The sequence below is a fragment of the Sorex araneus genome, chromosome 1 (genome assembly GCF_027595985.1).
Source record: "Sorex araneus isolate mSorAra2 chromosome 1, mSorAra2.pri, whole genome shotgun sequence".
Lineage (NCBI taxonomy): Eukaryota > Metazoa > Chordata > Mammalia > Eulipotyphla > Soricidae > Sorex > Sorex araneus.
The window spans coordinates 245,137,371-245,160,107 of NC_073302.1; the positions used below are offsets into that span (position 1 = coordinate 245,137,371).

Below are 22,737 nucleotides of genomic sequence, written 5' to 3' on the forward strand. Positions count from 1 at the left end.
CAAAGATTAGTGTATTTGGAGAATATCTTTACAGTGTTTGTCCTACTCCGATAATCAGTTGCTAAAATTTTCCTTTCGTGAAATGTCCTCTGAAGTTTATTTTTCAGGTCCGAATGCATTAGGTTCCAAAAGGAAAGTTTGGTGAATACAGAGATCTCATCTGTCTTTTCCAGTGCTATGTCCACAGAAATTTAGATCATAACTAGCATATTTCAAGGACTTGGTACTTAAGGACATGCACAAAAAGCTATTTCTCTACTTTTTGCCAGAGTTTAAGAACAAAAAAACAACCAAGGGCTGGAGCAATAGGGCACTGGGTAGGGCATTTGTTTTGCATGCAGATGACTCAGGTTTGATCCCCAGCATTCCATATGGTCCCCCAAGCACCACCAGGAATAATTCCTAAGTGCAGAGCCAGGAGTGACCCCTGGGCATTGCCAAGTGTGGCCCCCAAACCAAAAACAATCAATCAAACAAACAAAAAACCACCAAACAATCAAAACCCAAAAAACAAAACAGAAAAAAAAACCAAACACCTCAAAATCAAATAAACAAAAATACCCACCCAGCTGGACTAGAAAGATAATACAACAGGTAGGGTGTTTGCTTTGCACACAGCTGACCTGGCTTCGATCCCTGGCACCCATATTACCAGGTATATTCCATTTCTCTCACCACCACCCTTCAAGAAAACCTCAAAACAGAAAACATGAAACAGTTAAAACTGCCATGGTGAGAATCACTGAAACAGCTTCCACAGTCTTACTTCCCACTTTTCTCTAATGGGAAAAATACAGATACATGCAAGATTCTTATTAAAAATTACCCCCCACAAAAAATGTGTAAGCTTGTCCAGAGTGTTGTTTTAAGAATAAATTTCAAGTAAGGTAAATTAGCAGTCACTTATTCATTGTGAAAAGGGGGCAATGGCTCAAAAGAAGAAAAAGATGTAGTTTTAACTCAGTATGATGGGGGAAGGAAAAATAAAGAGAGTCATAAACTAGCAGATGGTACAAGAGCAAGCAAGGAAAAAGCAGAAATTCAATTTGCAAGTGAAGAACAGACTGAAGAGCAGCTGCCCGCCCCTCTCAGATGAGCATAGCTCCAAACAAGATCACATCCTCCCCAGACAGCTGAGGAGCTGTGATCTGTGGGGCTGGGGGGTGATCTGGACCCCTAAGAACATATGTCTGCTTGCCATCTAAAACTTTTCTTTTGCAGAATGAATTTTATAAAAAATGAGGACTTTTGAAATGAGATATACTTAGAACAAATATTTCTAAGAAATTAAGGGGACGAGGGATTTTAGTACAAATCAAGACCGAGAACTACATATAAAAATCCCAACTTTATTAAAAATTAGTTGTGTGTGCGTGTGTATTTTACATTATGCTTGGCAACTGCCTTGGTTGTGTTTATTTACAAGGTTAAGAAAGCAGCAGAAATTGAATGGCAAAGAAAATATAAGGCAACAAAATTAACCTGAATAACAATCAGTGCTGAAAAGTCAAGAATGGCTGCTGAATAGGACCTCCTCTTAGGAAGAAGCAGTAAAAACCTGAAAAGAAAGGCTTCTACTTGTAACATCAGCTTATATACATGTGGATATGTACAGTACATCTTCTTTAGCTTAAGACCAGGAGGCAAAGCTTGATACAAAAAAGAATGAAGATTACATAAAAGATCAGATATGTGAAGTTTAACAGATGTTTGTAAGCATTTCTGCACAGTAAATGATCAGACATTTCAAATGGAGATGAATGACAGTCATCAAACATGTGGTGTGACCAACCAGTCAGCACCTGGAGAACATTCCCATTATTATGGTGGTGCGTCAAGACAACTGATAAATGTGAGTCCCAGGAAAGTTCACTCATATAAAAATTAGCAAGAAAGTGGCGTAAATATTACATTTTCAGAAGGAGTTACACCATGATTATTTTCTATGGAAACCTGGAGGTTTCTAATTAAAGAAAAAGACAGTCTGCTTAATAGTTTATGAGTCTCCAAGAAACATCTACAGAACTAATGCCTGAGAGTTAGAAGCACAAAGAGTGACCCCATCTTTGCCTCCAGCAGTGCCCCTGGCGGGTCATTGCCTTATCTCTTCTGATGACTCCTCTATAGACTAGAAATTCTACTGCTATGTAAGGTATCTGAATCTTTCCCAGCTTAAAAGAATCCTTTGGTTTCAGATATCACTCCAAGGAAATACCACATTACACATAAATCTTTCATTCTAGGCTTTATTTCCTTTGTAAAACATCAAACCCATAAATAGCCATGCTTTCTGAAAAACAAAAATGCTTGTCCTCTTTTTTCAAATTTTAAATAAAGTTTATCAAGAAAGTTACCACGTGGCCCTCTTCAACATCCAGAATTTAAAACATAATATGAGGCCCTTTCATTTTACTGATGTTGTTTAATCAATACTTTCACGCTAAGACATATTTTCAGTTAAAACACATAGACATCTATGAAATAATAAAATTCCTTTTTCAACTAACCTGTCAAAAATATATTATCCTTATACATAAAGCTGGAAAAGCACCTTAGCTTGTGTTTTGATCAGAATTCAGAGCAAATGTTGAAAATGTTTTTCTTCATATACGTACAGCATACTAAGATTTTTTAAAAGTGCTAGTGAATATAATATTTTTAGTGTCATTGTATTGTGATTGGTTTATATCTCATATTTCACTACTATTCTTTACAAATGAAATTCTGTCATATTTGATGTTACTTTTAATCACTTTTTATTTGGAAGTAGAATGTTTAAAATTTATCTTTCAACTAGGAGATTCAAACTTATAAATTATGTAGCTCTATATTTTTTATTTTTACCTTCTAGGCCTCTTAAGATGTTTACTGGAACAAAATAAAAATCAGAGCAAAGAGTCCTCAAATTTTTATTTGCACATTTGATTCTCGGGGCAAGTTACTATTCTTGAATACTCAAAAAGATAGGATGCATAGAAAGCCAAAATGTGCAAACACTTCTAATTAAAAACAAGGACCATTTATTTCTATTTTATTTATTTGGGAGAGGGGTTGAGCCACACTAGGCAGTCCTCAGGGCTTACATCTGGCTCTGTTCAGGGGATCATATGTGGTGTCAGTGATTGAATCCTTGTTGGAGGCATACAAGGTAAATGCCATGCTTATATTACTATCTCTTCAGTCCCTTATTCCTCTTGTAGAAATTTCTCAATATTAATATTACACTCAGTGAACAACTCATGAGTCAGCCACAATGTGTCTAAACTGCCTTGACAATTTTACATAGTAAGCATGGATAATAAAACATCCAACTCTGAAAGCAATTAGTTTAGATACAGGATCAAATGGAAATTTACTAATTGTGTGCACCCCCAATTTTTGTTAACAAATAAACAAAAATATCCCAAGCAGAAAAGTTAAAAACTTTTGTAAAGCTCCCCCCAAATTCAGAATATTCAAGATTAAGCAACTATAGTTTGACCAAGTACTAGAGAATGATCCACATGCATTTCTCTGGGTGTCACTTTCCAGGGTTACTCCTTAGCTCTTATCTCAGGCATGCAAGTGAATATACTCTAGCTTCAGCTGCAGAGGAATTAGTTTCAGTATATTCACTGGCTTAGTATCTAGCACATTGAAGAAGAGGTACAAAGCCACCTACCATTGTCACTGTCTCCTTCAGATGGAACACTGTAGCTAGAGCTGTCCCATGTTTGTGCCTGTGTAAGTTTGTTGAAGGAGATAGGAGGAAGAGTGAGGGCTGGGTCTGCAGGAGAGCGAGAGAGCCAGTCCGCGGACAGTTGCACAAGGACCAGGAAAAACCAAAGGGGCAGCAGCATTTCACAAATGGCATAAGGATTGTATGGAAATGAAGCGAATTTAATATTATGGGATTTCATTTCAAATGTACAATATAGGAGAAGAATGAAAAGGTGGTGCATGGAATAAAAAGAATGATAAAAACTGAGCATTAGTACTTATCAATCACATCTTTTGCATGCAGTTAATATCATTAATCATAAGAATCTTGAGAGTCCACAGACTTAGAGTACTAATAAATCATGTCTGCAGAAAGAAAGTGTATCCATAGATTAAGCAGATACAAAGCCAAAACCTACCAGAAACCCCTTTCCAAAACCTGGTAAATAACTATCTTAGCAAGTGTGACTCACACAAAATTTTGGGTACAATGACAAAGTTTAATGTGTGTGAATATACTTTTCATTTATAAAAATAAAATTAAAAATAATTTTTTCCATTTATAATTTTTTTCCAAGTAGATATAAAAATTCTCTTTAAAGACATAGTTAAGTCTACAAGCATACTTGACCGATAGCTGAGCCTAGCCAACACTTTGCTCAGCTTTTGACACTTATGCATACCCCTGAGTACTGTCTTCAATAGTGCCAGGAAAAAAGCAACACAGGACGCTGCAAGCAACCCAACTGACCAATTGATGTCAAGCAATCTGAAGTGCCTGACACTGAAAGTTATGAATGATAAAATCATCTTATTCTACTAAATATTCACGTGGTATTTATATGTTTAGAAAGTATCTGTATAATTTCTTATTTAATCACTTATCAAGGTCAGTAAAATAAATTGTCAAGGTTCTAGGAATTATGGTTCCTAAGAATATATAGGTTCCAAGGTGTCTTTCTTTAGTGAGAAAAAAAAAACAGAGAAAAAAATGTTTCTTTTGAAGGAAGCCATCAGCCTACTTTCAGAATCAAAATTCTTATTTCAACTCGTTGATTTGAATGGTTTGCTTTAGTATATAAATCCATATACTTAACTCTAAAATAAAGACTAATTCACTTTTAAAAGTTCTAAAGCTACTAAAAAATAATTTTTGTCTTTTTTGTCACCAAATGACCTACAATTAAGATTACTATATGTTATTTTTAAATACTTGAAATATATACAGTGTAGTATTTAAAAATCTTTGAATATAGTACTGTAGCACTGTCATCCCGTTGTTCATCAATTTGCTCGAGCGGGTATCAGTAACGTCTCCATTGTGAGACTTGTTGTTACTGTTTTTGGAATATCGAATAGACCACCAGTAGCTTGCCAGGCTCTGCCATTGCAGGTGAGATACTCTCTGTAGCCAGGTTCTCTGAGAGGGATGGAAGGATTGAACCTGGGTTGGCCGCATGCAAGGCAAACGCCCTACCCACTGTGCTATTGCTCCACTGATTATAATAAAACAAAATTTTTAAAAGCAATAAATAAACTCATTGAGATCCTTAAAATATAATGCTAGTTTTATAAAATTCTAACATTTCACTTGCAGTTCCTAAAAATAAGTCAACATTATTTATTATTAACCAAATTCCACAAAGCTTTCAACAACTGGCACAATTTCCACATTGGTTAGTCAGCAGTATAGAAAGGTTGAAAACTTGGAACGGAAGTTAGCTTTGTTTCATGCTATTCAAGATAAATATCGCTTTTATTTTTCACCACTACAACAAATTTTAAGTGGTTTAGCAATTCAAGTATCATGTTGATAAGCAGAACCTGGACTCTACAAAAGGAATTATAAAAATGTCTCTGAGATAACTTTAGAATGAAAATTGCAAAGATGCACATTCAAAAGTAATATCTTTTGAGTAACTTTAACTTTAGGTTTGTTCAACCATAAAATATTTTTAAATTGGGTTAAACTGCCTGTCAAGATTAAGATAAAGTCTTAGAGACTTTATCTGGTAGACTGATTCGATGTTCACAGTGTACAGATATAAATCTCCTGGTAATGAGGGAAGAGAGAGAGCTATAATCCCCCTGCTCATATCAAAGACTACAGAAATGAAAACCCATCCCAGACCTGTTTGCAAATGCTCAGTTCCAAATGGGAGGAGGCCACTTATTTAAGCGTGAGTTGATGTACATTTTGGTTTTCCATTAAATACTAATAGCCCTTATGCAGCATTGTCTTCAGTGACTTATTCTTATAGCACATACAAATGCCAGGAAACCATTATACTTGGGCATATGTAACTCATCCATCAACTTGTCCCTCCACCCCCCTCAAAAAAACCCTTATTAGGTTATTTGTTAATTTCCTTTCTAAAAAGATGTTTCCTATTTTACTCTTGGCACCCTTTTTTCAAAATATACACCCATATAAACTTTACTGTTGCCAAAATACTGAAAAACCCAAGAACATTCTTAATTAACTTTGGGTCAAAAATGTCTGAATCTTTTCTAAGCAATGAGTTAAAAGTATTAGTAATACATGTGTACAAAAGGCCTAAGCATTGAAACTATTATAGAAGAATCTAAAGAAGGTGGATTGTTCCTACACTTTAAGCACATGGAGAAATCAGAAGAAAGAAAGGCATTATTCTACACATCACCCTTTTTCTATAATCAATAGTTCCCTTGCACATTGCTGTAATTTGGTTTTGTGAAATTGACTGTAAACTAAAAGAAATCTGCTAATAGATATAAAATGGCCCTTTAAGAAAAAGAGAATGACCTCATTACCTGTAATATGAGCCTTGAAAGACTCACCCAGTTGTAGGAGAAAATATGCAAAACACCTCCTGGGCTCAGGAAGGAAAGGGTGCCAGTCTCAGAGGCTGCTGTATAACTCACACAGTACCAGGAATACTAGCACTAAGAACGAGTTGCTTTATCTTCCCTCGATATAGAAAGGCAATTTTCCCCACTACATGTTCCACCCTGTTTTCCCCGTTGCTATGATTTGAAGAGGCACGATATCTATTACTGGTAATATGGACTTTTTACTCAATGATCCCGGAAACTATTAGAGAAGATAGTTTTAAAGTTTTAAAGTCCGACTTCACCAGTGGTAGTAAGATTCCAGTGCTAGGGCTCAACCACAGTTAGCCAGAGTGTTCACACTCAAACAAGTAAATATTTAAACAGCTAAAGGGAATCCATTGAGTTGTTACAAGTTTAAGAACAGGCTGAGGTTTGCGTTTACCTGACCGAGGCTTCAGACCAAATGGACCAGTGCTGTTTGTGGTAGGTGAGATTGCCGGAGAGTTCTCGCTAATCTGTGTTGTTAGAAGAAAAGGGAATTAAAAGAAAAATAAACATATACACAGCTTCTTTACACTCAAGGGCAATAATAAAGCTACTATCTATCTTTTTGCATTTGCTGTTATGTGATGGAAAAAATATAGAGTGATTTTCATGCTGCAAATATTTAGTAGGCTTTCTTGTACAAATACATATTATAGAGTCTGAGAGATAGTATAGAGGTTAAGGCATTCATTTTGCCTGTGGCTGATCCCAATTCTATCTCCAACACACATATGGTCCCCTGAGCTATGCTATAAGTGTTTAGCTATGCTCTGAACACCACTAGGTGTAGTCCAAAACCAAATAAATTAAAATAATATATTTTATAATCATATGAAACTGATGATCTCTTTCTGCCCCAGTATTGGTGTGGAGCACGTGCAAAGGCACATACACACACAGAGGCATCTACTTGACAAAAGACACATATGATGAAGAATCTCCTAACACAGTGAGCTAGATAGCAAACAACTGAACAAAAGTCTCATCCACAGGGAAACCATGCACAGTATATTTATAGATAATAAGATACCATCAATGCTGCTTTTTTGAACTGCTTTCACTCTAATTTGTGAGTGAACTTTACAACAGTTTGTTGCAAAGATGTTCAGTATTTGTTTTTCAAAATGTATCTTATAAAATTAAGCATTAATTATGAGTAAGGTGAGATGACTAGGAGAACTAATGGGTAAAACTCCTCCAGAAAATCTGCAATACAATGAACTCATTAATCACTGACAGTCTTACATTATATACTTTTAAAAAGGCTATTCACAAAATACCTCAGCTCCCATTAATCTTCAGGAAACCTACCTCATTTGGAGAATACTGGTTTCCATTACTCTGTAATGTTAGATCATTTTGCACCTTAAAAAAGAAGAAACCATGAATGTCCTTTTAAACTGTAAAACTCTTTAGATTAAAAAATGCAGCTTTTTAAACTTCCATCCTACCTTTTGCACAAAGGCACATAACATACACTGATTAATGCTTTAGGTGACTAAGTCATACTTCTATTTTCTAAAAGCACGTAATTAATTTTAGAGCAAAATATACCTAAAGTACCACACAAACTTAAAAAAGGGTCTCCCATAAAGGTAGTTTAAGAGATAATAAGGAAGTTAAGGCATGTCTTGCATGTGGCCAGCCCTAATTTAATCCTCTTCACTTTATATGGTCAACCAAGTAACCTGCAGGAATGACCAATGAGCACAAACCTACCAGTAAACCGTGATCTGGATGGGAGATGTGTGCTGAAAACTGGTCAAGGACCAAACATGATGGCCTCTAAGTACCTGGATTGCAAATCATAATGCCCCAAAGTAGAGAGAGATTAAGAAGAAAAGTGTCTGCCATAGAGATAGTAGGGGTAGGGTGGGGCGGGGGTGGGGGCAGCGGAGGGAAACTGGGGACACTGGTGATGGGAAATGTACACTGGTGGGGCGATGGGTGGTGGAACACTGTACAATTGAAATCTGATCATGAAAGTTTTGTAACTGTGTATCTCATGGCGATTCAATAAAAAGAATTTTTAAAAATTACATGAAAATAAAAAATTAAAAAAATTAACCTCCTCCCCACAAAAAAAAAAGAGTAAGCTCCGAATACTTTAGGTCCCCAAGACCAAACCCCATCAAAAAAAAAAAAAAACAACCAAATTACAAAAACATGAAAATTAAATAACACTTAGAGAAAGCTACTAAAATAAAGGAAACTTAGATATCTCCAGGAAGGAAGGAAGGAAGGAAGGAAGGAAGGAAGGAAGGAAGGAAGGAAGGAAGGAAGGAAGGAAGGAAGGAAGGAAGGAGGGGAGGGAGGGAGGGAGGGAGGGAGGGAGGGAGGGAGGGAGGGAAGGAAGGAAGGAAGGAAGGAAGGAAGGAAGGAAGGAAGGAAGGAAGGAAGGAAGGAAGGAAGGAAGGAAGAGAGGGAGGGAAGGAGGAAAGGAGGGAGGGAGAGAAGAATAAAACTAGGTTGTAACCTGTGTTTCACCGAGTCACCAGCTCAACCCACCTCTTGAGGACTCTTTCTCTAGAACCTTCTAGGCTCACCTCTAACCTTATGTGATCTCTCTACAGTCACTCAAATTTCACCCCATTTAATTCTATCTAACCACTTTCTTCTGTCCTCAAGCATTCCCATCAGTTTTCATTGTTAAGGTTCTCTGACTCCTTGAAGGCATTTCCCAGATCCTCCTCCCTTGACTTTCAAGACTTTTTCTGAATATGAAATGTCCCAACATTTCTTTCTTCGTTCTAGAATCATTGCTAATTGCTCTTATCTCTAGTTTCTGTCACAGCTGGATCTGTATGGATCTTTGTTGCCAATACTTGACTCAGCAAGATGAGCTGACTTAGATAATTAAAAAAAAAAATTGGGGTTTATAGGGAGCTCACAAGTGATGCTCTGAGGGTCTAATCAGCAATTCTCAGCCAACTGGGCCAGAATTGGCTAAGCAGACTAGCAGTTCAAGGCAAGAGCCCAAGAATATGGTATTCCTCAGGTTCTGAAGTGCCCAGACAACCCCTGGCAGGATTGAAGGGACCATGTGTTGCTATAAATCAAAACCGAGTTGGATACATGTTAGGCATGTGTCCAAACCACTAGTCCTTGTATTTAGAAAATTTCATTTATTTATTTTGGTTTTGGGGCTACACCCAGCTGTGCTCAGGGTTTACTCTTGGCTCTGTACTCATGGGGTCACTTCCGGGAGTGTCTGCGGACCACATGCAGCGATGGGATTGAACTGGGATTGGCCATGTGCAAGTTGAGCACCTGAAGCCGTGGGCTATCTCACCAGCCGCAGAAAACCTAATCAAGGCAGCTAACTCTCCTCTTCAAATTGTATTAAGCAGGAAAATTAAACAGGAGAAAAAGGATAATACATTTGAAAACCATCTTGAAGAAGTTTCAATATAGTCCTTGGAATGAATCTTCTTCCCTAGGACAAATCTTGACAGACCACAGCAGCCACTATTCTATGGTGGAATACCGCATGGAACTATGATTCATCCAAGATCTGCATCACGTCACTCACCTCACTCATGGGAGAGCCATCCAGCTGTATTTGACCACTGTAGGAATGAGGGGAAGAAAAGATGCAAAGTGGAGTTTAAAGCAAAATAACTTTGAAGTTCAAAAAGAAAATGTATTCAAGTATCGAAAGGCCAACATACTTTAGTACAGAATCTTGTAATTCTAAGGCTTCTGCTGATTCCATAGGATAAAAATTTATAACACTCCTCTCTGAAACATCTGTGCTCAATCTAAAAAGAAGAAAGATATTAAATAATTTATTAAGCCTTCAATAAATTTAATGTGTGGTATATTTATAAATTGTATTTATTGTTAAAATAGAGGAATGAAAGGTTTATGGTAGAGATTTCAAACCACATTCTATTTCCCCAGCATGTGCCAAATTTAATATAGTCTCAATAAGATTTTCCATCTGCTATCAGTATTGAAATCCAGCTTATTTTTAATATTAAGATTTCCAATAAAATCTAACATTAAAACATTTCTAACAAAATCATAATAATCATAAGTAGATGCAAAATTTTATTCTAACACTGTAAATATTTCTAATAAAATCTAACAAAATATTTCTAACAAAATCATAATAATCGTAAGTATTACTATTGCTTTATTCTAAAAAACTCAATTTTCAGAAAGTTGCTGACATATATAAAGTGATATATGAAACTAAATGTGATATAATGAAACTAAAATGTGATATATGAAACTAAAAATATTTTGTTTTAATATGAAGATCTTTAGTATACTCTAGTACTCTCACATAAAAGTAATTGGGTATGCTTTTATTAATTTTTTTAAATTCTCTAACAGAGTTTCTAAATTATTGCAATGCGGGTCGGGCATTTGCCTTAGACTCCTCCATTCCTCTCGAACAGCACAGCAAGCTACCGAGAGTATCCCGCCCAAACCGCAGAGCCTGGCAAGCTACCCGTGGTGTATTCGATATGTCAAAATCAGTAACAACAAGTCTCACAATGGAGACGTTACTAGTGCCTGCTTGAGCAAATCGATGAGCAATGGGATGACAGTGATACAGTGAAAAAATATATATTAGAAACTTCTGTAAGTTATATTAAAGTTACAAAGGTATCTTTAAAAGAAGATGAATTCACGTGGGCGAGGAAGGGGGTGCATTGGTGATGGGTATAGTGTTGGAATTATGTGCATGAAAACCCATTATTAACAGCACTGTAAACTACAGAATCTCAGTAAAAATAAATTTAAAGAGTAGGAGTTCATATCATACATACCTACTAAAAATACTATCAAACCAAAAATCTGAAGAGAAGAAACCAAGATCAAGGCCATGAAAAAGCAATATTCACTAGATAATCTGATGTTAAGATTGTATGAAAGGTCAACTGCTAAAACTGTATTCCTTTAATAACTGACATAACTAAAACAATTAAAAAACTTGTAGGGCTACGAAATATGAGCGTAAAATGAAAGTCGAGGTATATATAAATTTGTGATTACTGATAGTTAATCCTAAAAAGTAAGAAATAATCTCTTCAACTGTAACAATAGGACCCTTTATTTATTATATTACCCCAACTCACAGAAACATTATTACAGTAGAAAGAATTATTATAACAGAATGGATAGCAAAGATTTAAAGCAGTTAGCAGAAAGGATTATTTTAGGGAGGGAGGAAGTTCATACAAACTTTTACAACATAATGCCTACAAAAGATGCAAACCAACCACCAATTGGATAGCTGTACTGGGCCTTCTTTCTTCCATAAGTCAGCATATATTCCATTCTGAATGACTGTTCTTGGTAACTTACAGTCTCAGACATTTCCAAACTGGAAATGAATCTCAAAATCCTCAGCTGATCCTACATTTCCTAAAGGATGATTCAAAGGAGGCCCAGAGCTAGAGCCACACTCCCTCCAGGTCACTGCAGTGTCATGATCAGCTTCCAGGCCCTACTTAACGTCTACACGCCATGGTGTTTTCCTTAGCTTTGAGGCTCATCTACGCTACTTTCCCATTTGTTATATAATTGCTTGTGCGCGAGTATACACACACACATTCACACTGATATATGCATACATTAGCATCACATACACTGATACACATAGGCTCTTTTGTCCCCGATTTCCATGCTGTCATTAACTCTATTGCTTTAAGAAGATGAAGCTCATATCTTCAAAAAACATACCTTGACCATACTACAAATTCCTGTATGTATTTCGTGAAGGGTGAACGTTATGAATAGAGAAAGAAACCAATCTCAATCATTCTAGAAGTTTTGTTAAAATTGTCTTTGTGAGTGGTTAAACCGCACCTCAAAAGTTTGTATGAACTTCCTCCCTCCCTAAAATAATCCTTTCTGCTAACTGCTTTAAATCTTTGCTATCCATTCTGTTATAATAATTCTTTCTACTGTAATAATGTTTCTGTGAGTTGGGGTAATATAATAAATAAAGGGTCCTATTGTTACAGTTGAAGAGATTATTTCTTACTTACTGTGTGTTTTTAAAAGTGAAATAATGTACTCATAAATTAGCATGCAACATTTGCACATGAAACCCGGGAAAGACTCAGATACCTGCTAGGATCTTGTAACAGATCTACTGCTTCTCTCAGCTGTTCAATCATCGTTATATCCATGTCCTGGTCTTTGGATGAATTTATCCTGTAGCATGGAACCAAGGAGGAGAAAGAAATGAATGACGATTTCCTAGGTTCTTAAGAGTAAACTATACAAAAATCCATCTTGCAATAAATGTGGTTTTGGAAAATTCGACAAAATGAGGAGTCAGTGTCTGACAAGGGGAAGTGGCCATTCTATGGTGGAATAACAGGATTGTAAATCACAGAACCTCAATCAGCAAGGGAAAAAAATAGCAAACAATAAGAAAAAGAGTTCCTCAGTGGGAAGCTCAGCTGGGCTGTGAGCAGCTCACACAGGTTAAACGGCTGGTAGATCTACATGATCATCTGCCTAGACAGGAGTTTCCATACCACACTTTCCTAAATCCAAGTATGTTGGCCCCCAGGGTGCTCGTGGGGCAGGTCGGCACTAGGTTCTGGACCTGCCAGCTCCAGTGCTACCAGTATGACTTGCTTTATTGCTTCCATACAGTAACTCACTGCATTCAGTAGGTGTCCACAGTTCTCAGTTCAGGTCCTATATGTAGCAATGTCATCTGTGCCCCTAAACAGTCATTGGGCCTGATGACCCCAAGTGGGTGTTACTAGGGCTTGAACATTTTCTGAAGCCCTCTAATTGATCCTGACTTAAGGTAAGATACTTGAGAACAATATATTTAAATTTGAATATGAGGTTTAAGAATTTGAAAACATGAAGCTTCAATGGTGTTAATATAGTTTAATTTTATCTTGTATATGGTTTACATACTTTAAAATCTCCTTCCCTATAAAATACATCTCCCTAGAACCATATGATTCTGAAAATCAAGCTAAGTCTCCTTGGATGCACAGAAACAAATGTAACAAATTTTAGAAATGTATTGAAAGGCTGGACAGTGCTTTCAAAGAAACCTTGCAATGTTTATTTAAAGGACGCCAGAGATTAGTTCCTGGTTACTCCTTTCTCTTGAGAACAAAGGTTAACGTCTTTCTGTAAGTGGAGGAATTTCTTAACAATGTGGTAAATGCTCCCGAAGGAGGAAACCTCCTACAAGGTATGAAAAAAAAAAAAAGACTAAGGCCTACAAACCAGATGCTGGTAAACAAAAGTACTAAAAAGTCTATTTCATGCCACAGGGCGCAAACTCAATTCCCTTCCAAGTGGTTTAACATTTGATAACAGCACTCAAGCCCACCCGCCCCCCTCAAAGCCTGCCTCTTGCGTCTCTAACAAGGGACACCCAGACCAGGCAACATTCCTTGGGTTCAGTCCTGGCCTCTCTGTGCCCCTCACGTTTTAATCTGTGAAATGTGAATAACAATGGAACTTGTAGGACTGAAGAAAAGACATAAGTTACTACTGGTAAAATATTTAGGATAGTACCAAGGACATGTTATTTGATTATTATATTTTGGGGGCCATACCGGGCAGTGGTCAGGAATTATTCCTGGCTCTGTGCTTGGGCTGGCCGGGGAGACATATGTGGGTCAGGGATCAAACCTAGGAGAGCTGCGTGCAGCCCCTCCTGGCACTTGTTATTTAATGAACATTCACTGCTACGTTCATTACAATTGGAACCAGTGCCTTAGAGGTACGGTGATTTTTTTTTGAGATCTGAACTTGAGTATTCTGAATAAAGAATTTAGGTACTCCAGAGGTACTCCAAGTCTGGGGGAACGGCTGCATATGGCTTTAGAGCCAGTTGTGGGTTCTTCAGCAAATGGAAGGAAGTCAATAACTGCAGTCTAGGGATTTGAATCCCTCCAATCACATCTCTCCCCATAGCCTCAAGTCAGATAAAACCGAAGGTCAATGAAGAAATGCAATCTTGCATGTATGGTCCCTTCAGACAGAGAGCAACTTGTAACCTCTTCTTTTTACATCTTTTTACATGGCCTCAGCCAGCAGAGCTCAGGTCCCTGAGGTAACTCCCTGTGTTGGCCCATGTGAAGATGCAGAGCTGCCTGGGGCCCAGTGGCTCTTGGGAGGTGGTGGAAGGAATGGAGAGACACACGTAAAACTGGGAATCGAACTCGGAGTTTTGCAATGCAAGGCATGTGCTCTACCACTTGATTTGCTTGGCCCTTGGAACTTCTTATCAGTATCATTAGGTAAGAATGATATGGTCTTTGGTCCCCAAAGACCAAAATTCTATCACCACCAGGCAACATTCTGCTTGAAACATGCACTGTGCTGGGGACAGCGGCTCCAGCAAGGCCCCTGGTACTCACATTCCCTCTGTTTGCCAGTGCGTGTCCTCTTCTATCCGTAACAATTCTTCACAGTCCTCCTTCCTGGCCTGTGCAGAGAACACATGGGTCTTCTGAGATTCACCGGCTATCAGCAATTAACAATCAAACCTGCCCCGGCCCGTGCTCAAGGAAAATGATGAAAATAAACCCGTGTCTATTTACTGATTGGGAAGTGGAGGAAGAAAATGTGTTCTATATGGACAATGATGGAATGTCAATCAGCCTTACGTAGGAAAGTCAGACACATGCCACTACATGGAGGGATTGCAAAGACATAGGCAAACAAGCCAGTCACAGGAAGACATTTATATGCCCTGATATGAAGCACTGAGAGCAGTCAGATTCATACAGCAGGGAAAGAGCAGTGGTTGCCAGAGACGCAGTGAGACGGGCACAGGAAATGCCCTGTTTCAGTTTCACAACAGGAAAAAAGGACTGGAGCTGGCCTGTTGGGACAGTCACACAGCCAAGGGAATGGGTACAGCATCTTGAATTGTACTTAGAGAACTATATGATTATAATCTATGTCACTGTACACTTTAAAATGGCTAAAATGTTGCTGGAGTGATAGCACAGCAGGTAGGGCGTTTTTGCCTTGCACGCAGCTGACCCGGGTTCGATTCCCAGCATCCCATATGGTCCCCTGAGCACTGTCAGGAGTAATTTCTGAGTGCAGAAACAGGAGTAACCCCTGAGCATCACCAGGTGTGACCCAAAAAAGAAAAAAAATGGCTGAAATGGTAAGTCTCATGCTATTTGCAATCTACCATAATTAAAATACCCCTCCCCCAACACACACACCAGAAAAGAAAAGAGAAAGAAAAGGAAAGCAAAGAATAAAAAAGGAGGTAGGGCAGAGAAGTATTCCAAGGGTAAGGAGTTTGCTTTGCCTGTGGATGACCTGGGTTTTATCCCGGATACCATATATGGACCTCTGAGCCCTTCCAGGAATGATCTCTGAGCACAGAAACAAAATAAGTCCTGAGCACCTCTGAGTATGGCAAAACAACAAAGGAAGACAGAAGGAAAGGAAGGGAGGAAGGGAAAAAAGGAAAAAGAGAGAAAGGGAGAGAGGGAAGAAGGGAGGGTGAAAGGACAAAAGGAAGGAAGGAAGGAAGGAAGGAAGGAAGGAAGGAAGGAAGGAAGGAAGGAAGGAAGGAAGGAAGGAAGGAAGGAAGGAAGGAAGGGAGGGAGGGAGAGAGGAAGGAAAGGAGGGAGAGAGGGAGGAAAGGAGGGAGGGAGGGAGGGAGGAAGAGGGATGGAGGAAGAGGGAGATAGGGAGGAAGGGAGGGAAGAAAATTAAAAAAATTAAAAAGGCAAAGAAAATACTAAAAGAAAGAAAAGAAAACCTGGCCTATCATAGTATGTTATCTCAGAGTCAGAAATGTCAACTCAACCTAATTCCTCTTGCTCTCTTCACATCTCCTGACGGTGACAGATTTCTCCACTGGGCCACTAAGTCACATGAGGGGGATGCAGAATTGTGTCTGAAAATGCATGTGCATGTGCACGTGTGCTGCTGGGGAAAGGGAGAGTCTGAATACTTTCCAGACATGCCTCAAATTTCCTTTATCCATTTTCACATGTACAGTACCCCGATTTCACAGAAACTCCCATCATTTCCTATTATTTTCCTGGAGAAACACTTAGATGGGAAGAGATACTAAGAAAGGTGTGTCCCACTGTAGGAATGTTTACATGTTTCTTCCCACTTTGATCTCTGACACAGAGAAACAGCAGCTTTAACTCAGCTTGCAGCCAGAAAGGAAGCCACACCTGATGGGGGTACACTTCCCTGGCACGGAAGGAACTGAAGACAAAAGGCCTGTGTTCTGTGTCAAGGTTCCTACGCAGCTTTGACCAACTGGGGCCCAGTCACACCCCCAGGTGTGCCACTGAGAAAAAAGACTACTGAGGAGGAGGAGTGAGGAAGGTCGAGAAACTCAGGCACTTCCTCTGCTGATCATGTTCTAAAGCCCATGGAAATAACTTAAGCCACTATCCAAGTGAGAGTGGGATACATGGGTGACACACTCCACCAAGCGTCATTCTGCTCTCTTCTTGCTGGGTTTTAACTAGAGGAGCCATGGCTATTTCCTTTCCACTTCCAGTTTCATAATGAAAAAAAACCCCAAAAGTTCAAAACATCTATTTTTTTTAAAGTAGGATGCAAAGTAGGGCTCACTGCATTTCTTTTGCTCTGTTAGTGACTTACAGAGTTTATTAGCATTATTATTCAAGGATTCGTTTTCACACAGTTTTCCAACTACTAAAATGTGTTTAAAACCCTTGAATCCATAGTCGAGGTGCTTTTGAGGGCACAAGCACTGCCCAGAGGCACGTGGCAGGCATATGGACAGAGGTGTGGTACATGTGTTTACCAGCCATGTACTTTCTCGGCAGAGATGGAACAAGATGAGATGCCTTCTTGCTGTGGCTCTTACAACTATCCATGCCAGATAGTGTTGCATGCCAGATTTTCACCATTTGGTGCTTCTGAGGGGGACCTGGCACTTCAAGTGACCCCGAGCATGGTGCTAAAGTATTTTCTTGTGTTCCTAGTCACTAGAGTGTTAAGTGCCTTAAAGAGAAAACACATGTTAGATAAGCTTCCTCCTGGCTGCTGGCTCTGAGTTCAAAGCTGAATCAACAATACTTATTAAATAGGGTGTTTTAAAACCTCAGAACACACAAAGCAAGGTTATAGGTTGACCAGTTGACAAAGATGTGTGATCATAGAAGCTTACAGGAACTTTCTGTGTTGCTCCAGAAGCACGGGGCAAGTATTGGCTCAGTATTGGAAAGTTAAGTGTTCAAGGTGACTTGCTAAGACAAAAATTTTCATGAAACATGGTAGTTACAAAAGCACAGGATTCCAATTCAGTTATAGAGATGTAAAAGAATTCTGTAAAATGCAAAACTCTTGGAAACAGCAGGAATGAGTGACACAGTGCTCTGGGTGACTGTCACGAAAATTCTCAGAAGTTTGTTTTTTTATGGGGGGGGGGCGGGGGGGGTGGTGCAATACATCCCAGGTGGCTCTCAGCAGGTTCAAGGGCCTTTCCTGATCATTCTCTTCCACTTGGACTGTCTGTTCAGTGCCTGGGTGAGGATGTGGTGCTGCCTGGGACGCTACAGTGCTGGGGACTCCTGGGCCACCGTAGCAATGCTCCTGGGCCACACTCAGCAGTACTCAGGGGACCATGTAGTTCCAGAGATCGAACCAAGGTTATCTACATACAAGGTCACCCCTGTACCATATTTCTGATCCTCTTTTTTAAGGTGACAGAGCTGAAGCTAAAGTGGGTCTGATTTTCAATGAAGGAATTTTTAAAACTTCACTATTGGTATTATTAGCATTCTTCTCTTGACTTTCCAAAAGGTGTTTCTTGCAGGAGTAAGAGACCATTGTGGAGGTTTCTTTGGCTCTATAACCACTCCAGACTCTGCCATTTCCACAGAGCGCTCGGCTTCCTGAAATCTCTTCATCTCAAGACATTTACTTTTTTTGAAACAATATGCTTTATTTCACTCATCTCTGCAATAGTTTTCCTTCAGTATTTGCATCTTTTCTTTTAATTCTTAAGATATATTCTACATGAGAAAAAGACCAAAGGCTAATTTCCCATATTTTTGTGACAGGTTTATCCCAGAAATTATCGACAGAGGTCAAATCTGGAAAAGCCTCGTGGGAAAGCTGAGAGTCATATCCTTACACCGATATTTTAAGGAATTGTTTGGTGGCAGAATATTGCATGCAGCCAATCTGGGTTTGATTCTTCCATCTCTCTCGGAGAGCCTGGCAAGCTACTGAGAGTATCCCACCTGCACGGCAGAGCCTGGCAAGCTACCCGTGGCATATTCGATATGCCAAAAACAGTAACAACACGTCTCACAATGGAGACGTTACTGGTGCCCACTCGAGCAAATCGATGAGCAATGGGACAACAGTGCTACAGTGACAGTGGCAAAATAAAAAGAGTACGTACATGTATGTGTATGTGTGTGTGAGTGTGTTGCACTCATGTGTGCGTGAGTATTTACATGTGCACCAGCATGTATATGATGGTGAGCATATATGTATGAGCATGTGTTAGTGTGTGCATAAGTATGTGTGATATGAGCATGTATGTGCATTTGTGTGTAATACACATGGGCTCATACATAGAGGGGGCCACTGGGCCATTGGAGTGGCAGGTGACATGTAGTCATCAAAATGAAACTGATGAGAGTCAACTGAACTGACATAATGGAGATACAAATGATGCAATGGTGTGAAATATTTAGATATGAGAACTTAGAAACTAATCTATAATGTTTGCAATAATTTTAGTTGGTTTTCTACAAGTGTACATTATATGTCACATTTAGCTTTGAGGGCATAAAGACCTCTTCACTGTATCATGGACGTGTGTGGCATAAAATCCAGATTCCCGGTTCCCTAGAAGGTGATGCCCAAAGATGCCCATAGAGAAGTCCGCTATCATAATAAAATCTTCAGATAAGGTGGATGAACAATTAAGAGACCACGTGCTTGATTTAACAGAGAATCCTGGAGTGCACCATCTCTCACACCACAGTAAATCTAAGTTTTAGCAGGAGTAAGAGACATTGTGGAGATTTCTTTGACTCTATTACTACTCCAGACTCTGCCATTTCCACAGAGCGCTTGGCTTCCTTTCTGTGAATTTTGGGTGCCGTAACCTGGACAGAAACAACAAGGAGAAACATACCAGGCACCCCATTGTGTCTCAAATGAAACCTCAAATAACCAGCTGCAAAAAAGAGCAGCTTCTCTCTCCCTTTTGCTGCCACTGTGATAAAGGTTCACTTGAAAACTTAGTGACTACTACCAACCTTTCAGCCTCTCAGTGCAACTGCAACATTTGACAATAAAGGTGTTCTCAAAATAACCTTTCCAAGAAAGTAATTCACTGTCAAACTTTATAGATATACATGCTGGTGCTGGTGGAGCCCAGTCCCTCACACATGGAATGTGCCCTCTGCTTGAGCCACAACCCTGGCCCCACTGCCCAACTTTAAAAGTCACCATTTCTCTCTTTATATCATGGTTATTCTCCCAACTAAAGCATTCCCCTGGGACAAATGAGAAAGAATGTGAAATGCCATTTGGCTTTTGCTGGATAGCAATAGTCACCTTGACACATACACTAACATGCAGAATATAGTGGGTAATGGGAAGGTTTTCTAAATTCAGAAGAAAATCGCAGACTCCTGCAAAAGGGGGAAAAAAAGGACAGGCATGCAAGGAAGGGACTGTTTCCAGCTATTAAAGAACTGACATGCCAAACTTTGCAAGATGTTAGAAAGGTCTAAAGGCAGATGTCAGTGCAGACACTTAATGTGATGGATTCATCACCTCAAACTCAAATTCTAAGACATCAAACAAAAGAAAATAAATTTGAAAGTCAGTTGATTTTCAACTTGCCTTTGTGTAGTTTATGAATTCTGAATGGAGAACATCTGCTCCGTGGACAAACTGGTTCCCTGCTTCTCCTGAGCTGTCACTGTTGCCCACAAGAGAAGAGTCTGGTTGAAATTCCTGATGAAATTCCCCTAATAGGAAAATAACAGAGAAAGGCAGCAACATGATTTTATGAACAGATGAGCTAAGCACAGAGAGTATGTAACTATTTCAGTAGCCTTTCTTACCACACTAGGAGGTGTATGAAAATACAAATTCTTTTTCCCTTAAACTATGTGGAGGAAAGATGAAAAATCAAAGAGGCAAAAAGTAAAAATAATGGGAACTTCAGCTGAGTTTAAAAGCCAGGGCCTTTTGATCACTTAGCTCATTATAAAAAGAAATAAACAATTTCTTTTTGTTTTTAGGCCATCATTTTAGTACCCAGGGCTTGCTCCTGGCTCTGTGCTCAGGGATGACTCCTGGCGGGGCTCAGGGGACCAAATGGGGTGCTGGAGATGGAAGTTGGTTTAGTCACATGTATGTAAAACATCCTACCTGATATACTATATCTCCAGCCGCCACCTGTTATTTTTTTAAGGAACAAAGAAACAAGTATACAGAGGGCTTCTGTGCTTAGTGATGTGCGATAAGTCACCTTCAAACTCAAAATTTAACAAATATATACTGAGAGACTACTAAATGGCAGGCAGTAACAATTAATAATTTTAAAAGTCTAACCTGGATCTGGTACTTATGTGAGGAAACTTTTTTTAGGGGGAGGGGGCTGGTCATATCTAGTGATGCTCAGGGATTACTAATGGCTCTGCACTCAGGAATTAGTCCTGGCAGTGCTTGGGGACCATATGGGATGCTGAAAATCAAACATGGGTAGGCCACATGTAAGGCAAATGTCCTACTCGCTGTACTATCACTCTGGCTCTGAAACAGTTTCAAGGAAGCATGTGAGAAGAAATTAGGACAAGAAGCTCAAATCATAACTATGATAAGGTCCACCATGAGGGAAATGCATTCTCAGAATATATCCAACAAGAGATCATTCTGGAGTTAAGTGTGGGAGATACAAAAGCAACACTGCAGATTTCTCCTCGCAACAGATCACTCAAGGCAGAAAAGGAGCAATAGAGTCACTTTTAAGAACTCCAGTTGGCAAAATATCCATTTCTAAGACAGGCAGATAGGAAGTGGGTGGAACTTACTGGCAATGAGTCAAGCAATTCTTTTGAAAGAACATGCCTAAACATTACATTCTATTTTACATAATTTACAATTCTTATGTCACTTAGTGATGATTTGGTGGTTATTAAAGAACCAGAGAGTTAATTTTAGAGTGACAGAAAATCCTCAAGTTTACTTAATCACTTTATGTATAGGTAAGAAAATTCACTTGTCCATATTCAACTGTCTTGCCAAATGGCTTGTCCAACAGCAACTCGGTCTCTGGACAAACATCTCCACTATAGCTCCTGCCCTAGCCAGGTAATCAAGTCTAGCTTATATGCGAAGGGTCAGAGCACCAGATCGCGTGCAACCTCATGATGCTATTCTTCTTTTGGTGTAAGACAGATAGATTTGGGAGCCTTGAAAGTCTTGTGTTTAAAATGGAGGCACTTGGGGCCAGAAAGATAGCACAGTGGTTGAGATGCTTGCCTTGCATGTTCAATTCCAGGTTCAATTCCTGACACTCCATACGGTCCCCGGAGCCCCACCAGGAGTAATCCCTGAGCACAGAACCGTGACTAAGCTCTACGAACAGCCAGTGTGGTTGCCCCACTCCCAAATCCAATAAAATAATTGCATAAAAAAATGAAACTGTCTTGGGACCTTGAATCAATGCCTCGAGGTGAGTGAGAAGTTAATAACTGAGCATTTTATGTGTTATTTTTACTCAGAGTTTTCCTTATCGGTATTTTCTTTCCAAGAATACATTTGCACAATCTTGGATAAATCTTGAAAATTAGGTCATTTCTATTACTTCCTAGCTGTGTGACCCATAGGCAAATTCTCTAAGCCTTGGTTCCCTCACCTATAAAATGACAATGATTGGACTACCTTTCTCAGATCTCTGGACTTCAAATGAGATTGTCTTTCCATAGTAGCGCAGTGTCTGCTGCGTGAGGAATGCTGCATTAGTATGAAGCACTATCATTCTGTATCTGTGTTTATATCAAACATAGCCTTAGGAACAAGCCCTTTCTCCCCGTCTTCACTGCCTGACCTTTGACTGGGCTGAGAAGATGGCATGAGTCCTCTTTGATGCTCTGCTCTTCTTCCATGATATTGGACATTGGCACATTCAGGCTGACAGTGTCTTCATCAGAAGGCTGAAAAGAAACAGGCCATCCCTTC

The 22,737-nt window shown here is 39.2% G+C and overlaps 1 protein-coding gene across 4 annotated transcripts in view; it reads right to left on the reverse strand.

The window, feature by feature from the left end:
• Nucleotides 1-22,737, reverse strand: part of LRCH1 (leucine rich repeats and calponin homology domain containing 1) — a 198,897-nt gene that overhangs the window by 28,964 nt on the left and 147,196 nt on the right. For 2 of the 4 annotated variants that reach the window (XM_055131735.1, XM_055131729.1), the window contains exons 8-16: nucleotides 22,607-22,712; nucleotides 20,392-20,519; nucleotides 14,922-14,989; nucleotides 12,646-12,732; nucleotides 10,230-10,319; nucleotides 10,091-10,127; nucleotides 7,870-7,923; nucleotides 6,956-7,028; nucleotides 3,662-3,766 (exon numbers count right to left, since the gene is read on the reverse strand). In XM_055131735.1, coding sequence (XP_054987710.1) covers nucleotides 3,662-3,766; nucleotides 6,956-7,028; nucleotides 7,870-7,923; nucleotides 10,091-10,127; nucleotides 10,230-10,319; nucleotides 12,646-12,732; nucleotides 14,922-14,989; nucleotides 20,392-20,519; nucleotides 22,607-22,712 — 748 coding nt within the window. The remainder of the gene's footprint in view (nucleotides 1-3,661; nucleotides 3,767-6,955; nucleotides 7,029-7,869; nucleotides 7,924-10,090; nucleotides 10,128-10,229; nucleotides 10,320-12,645; nucleotides 12,733-14,921; nucleotides 14,990-20,391; nucleotides 20,520-22,606; nucleotides 22,713-22,737) is intronic. The other 2 variants (XM_055131747.1, XM_055131741.1) reach the window with 1 other exon arrangement.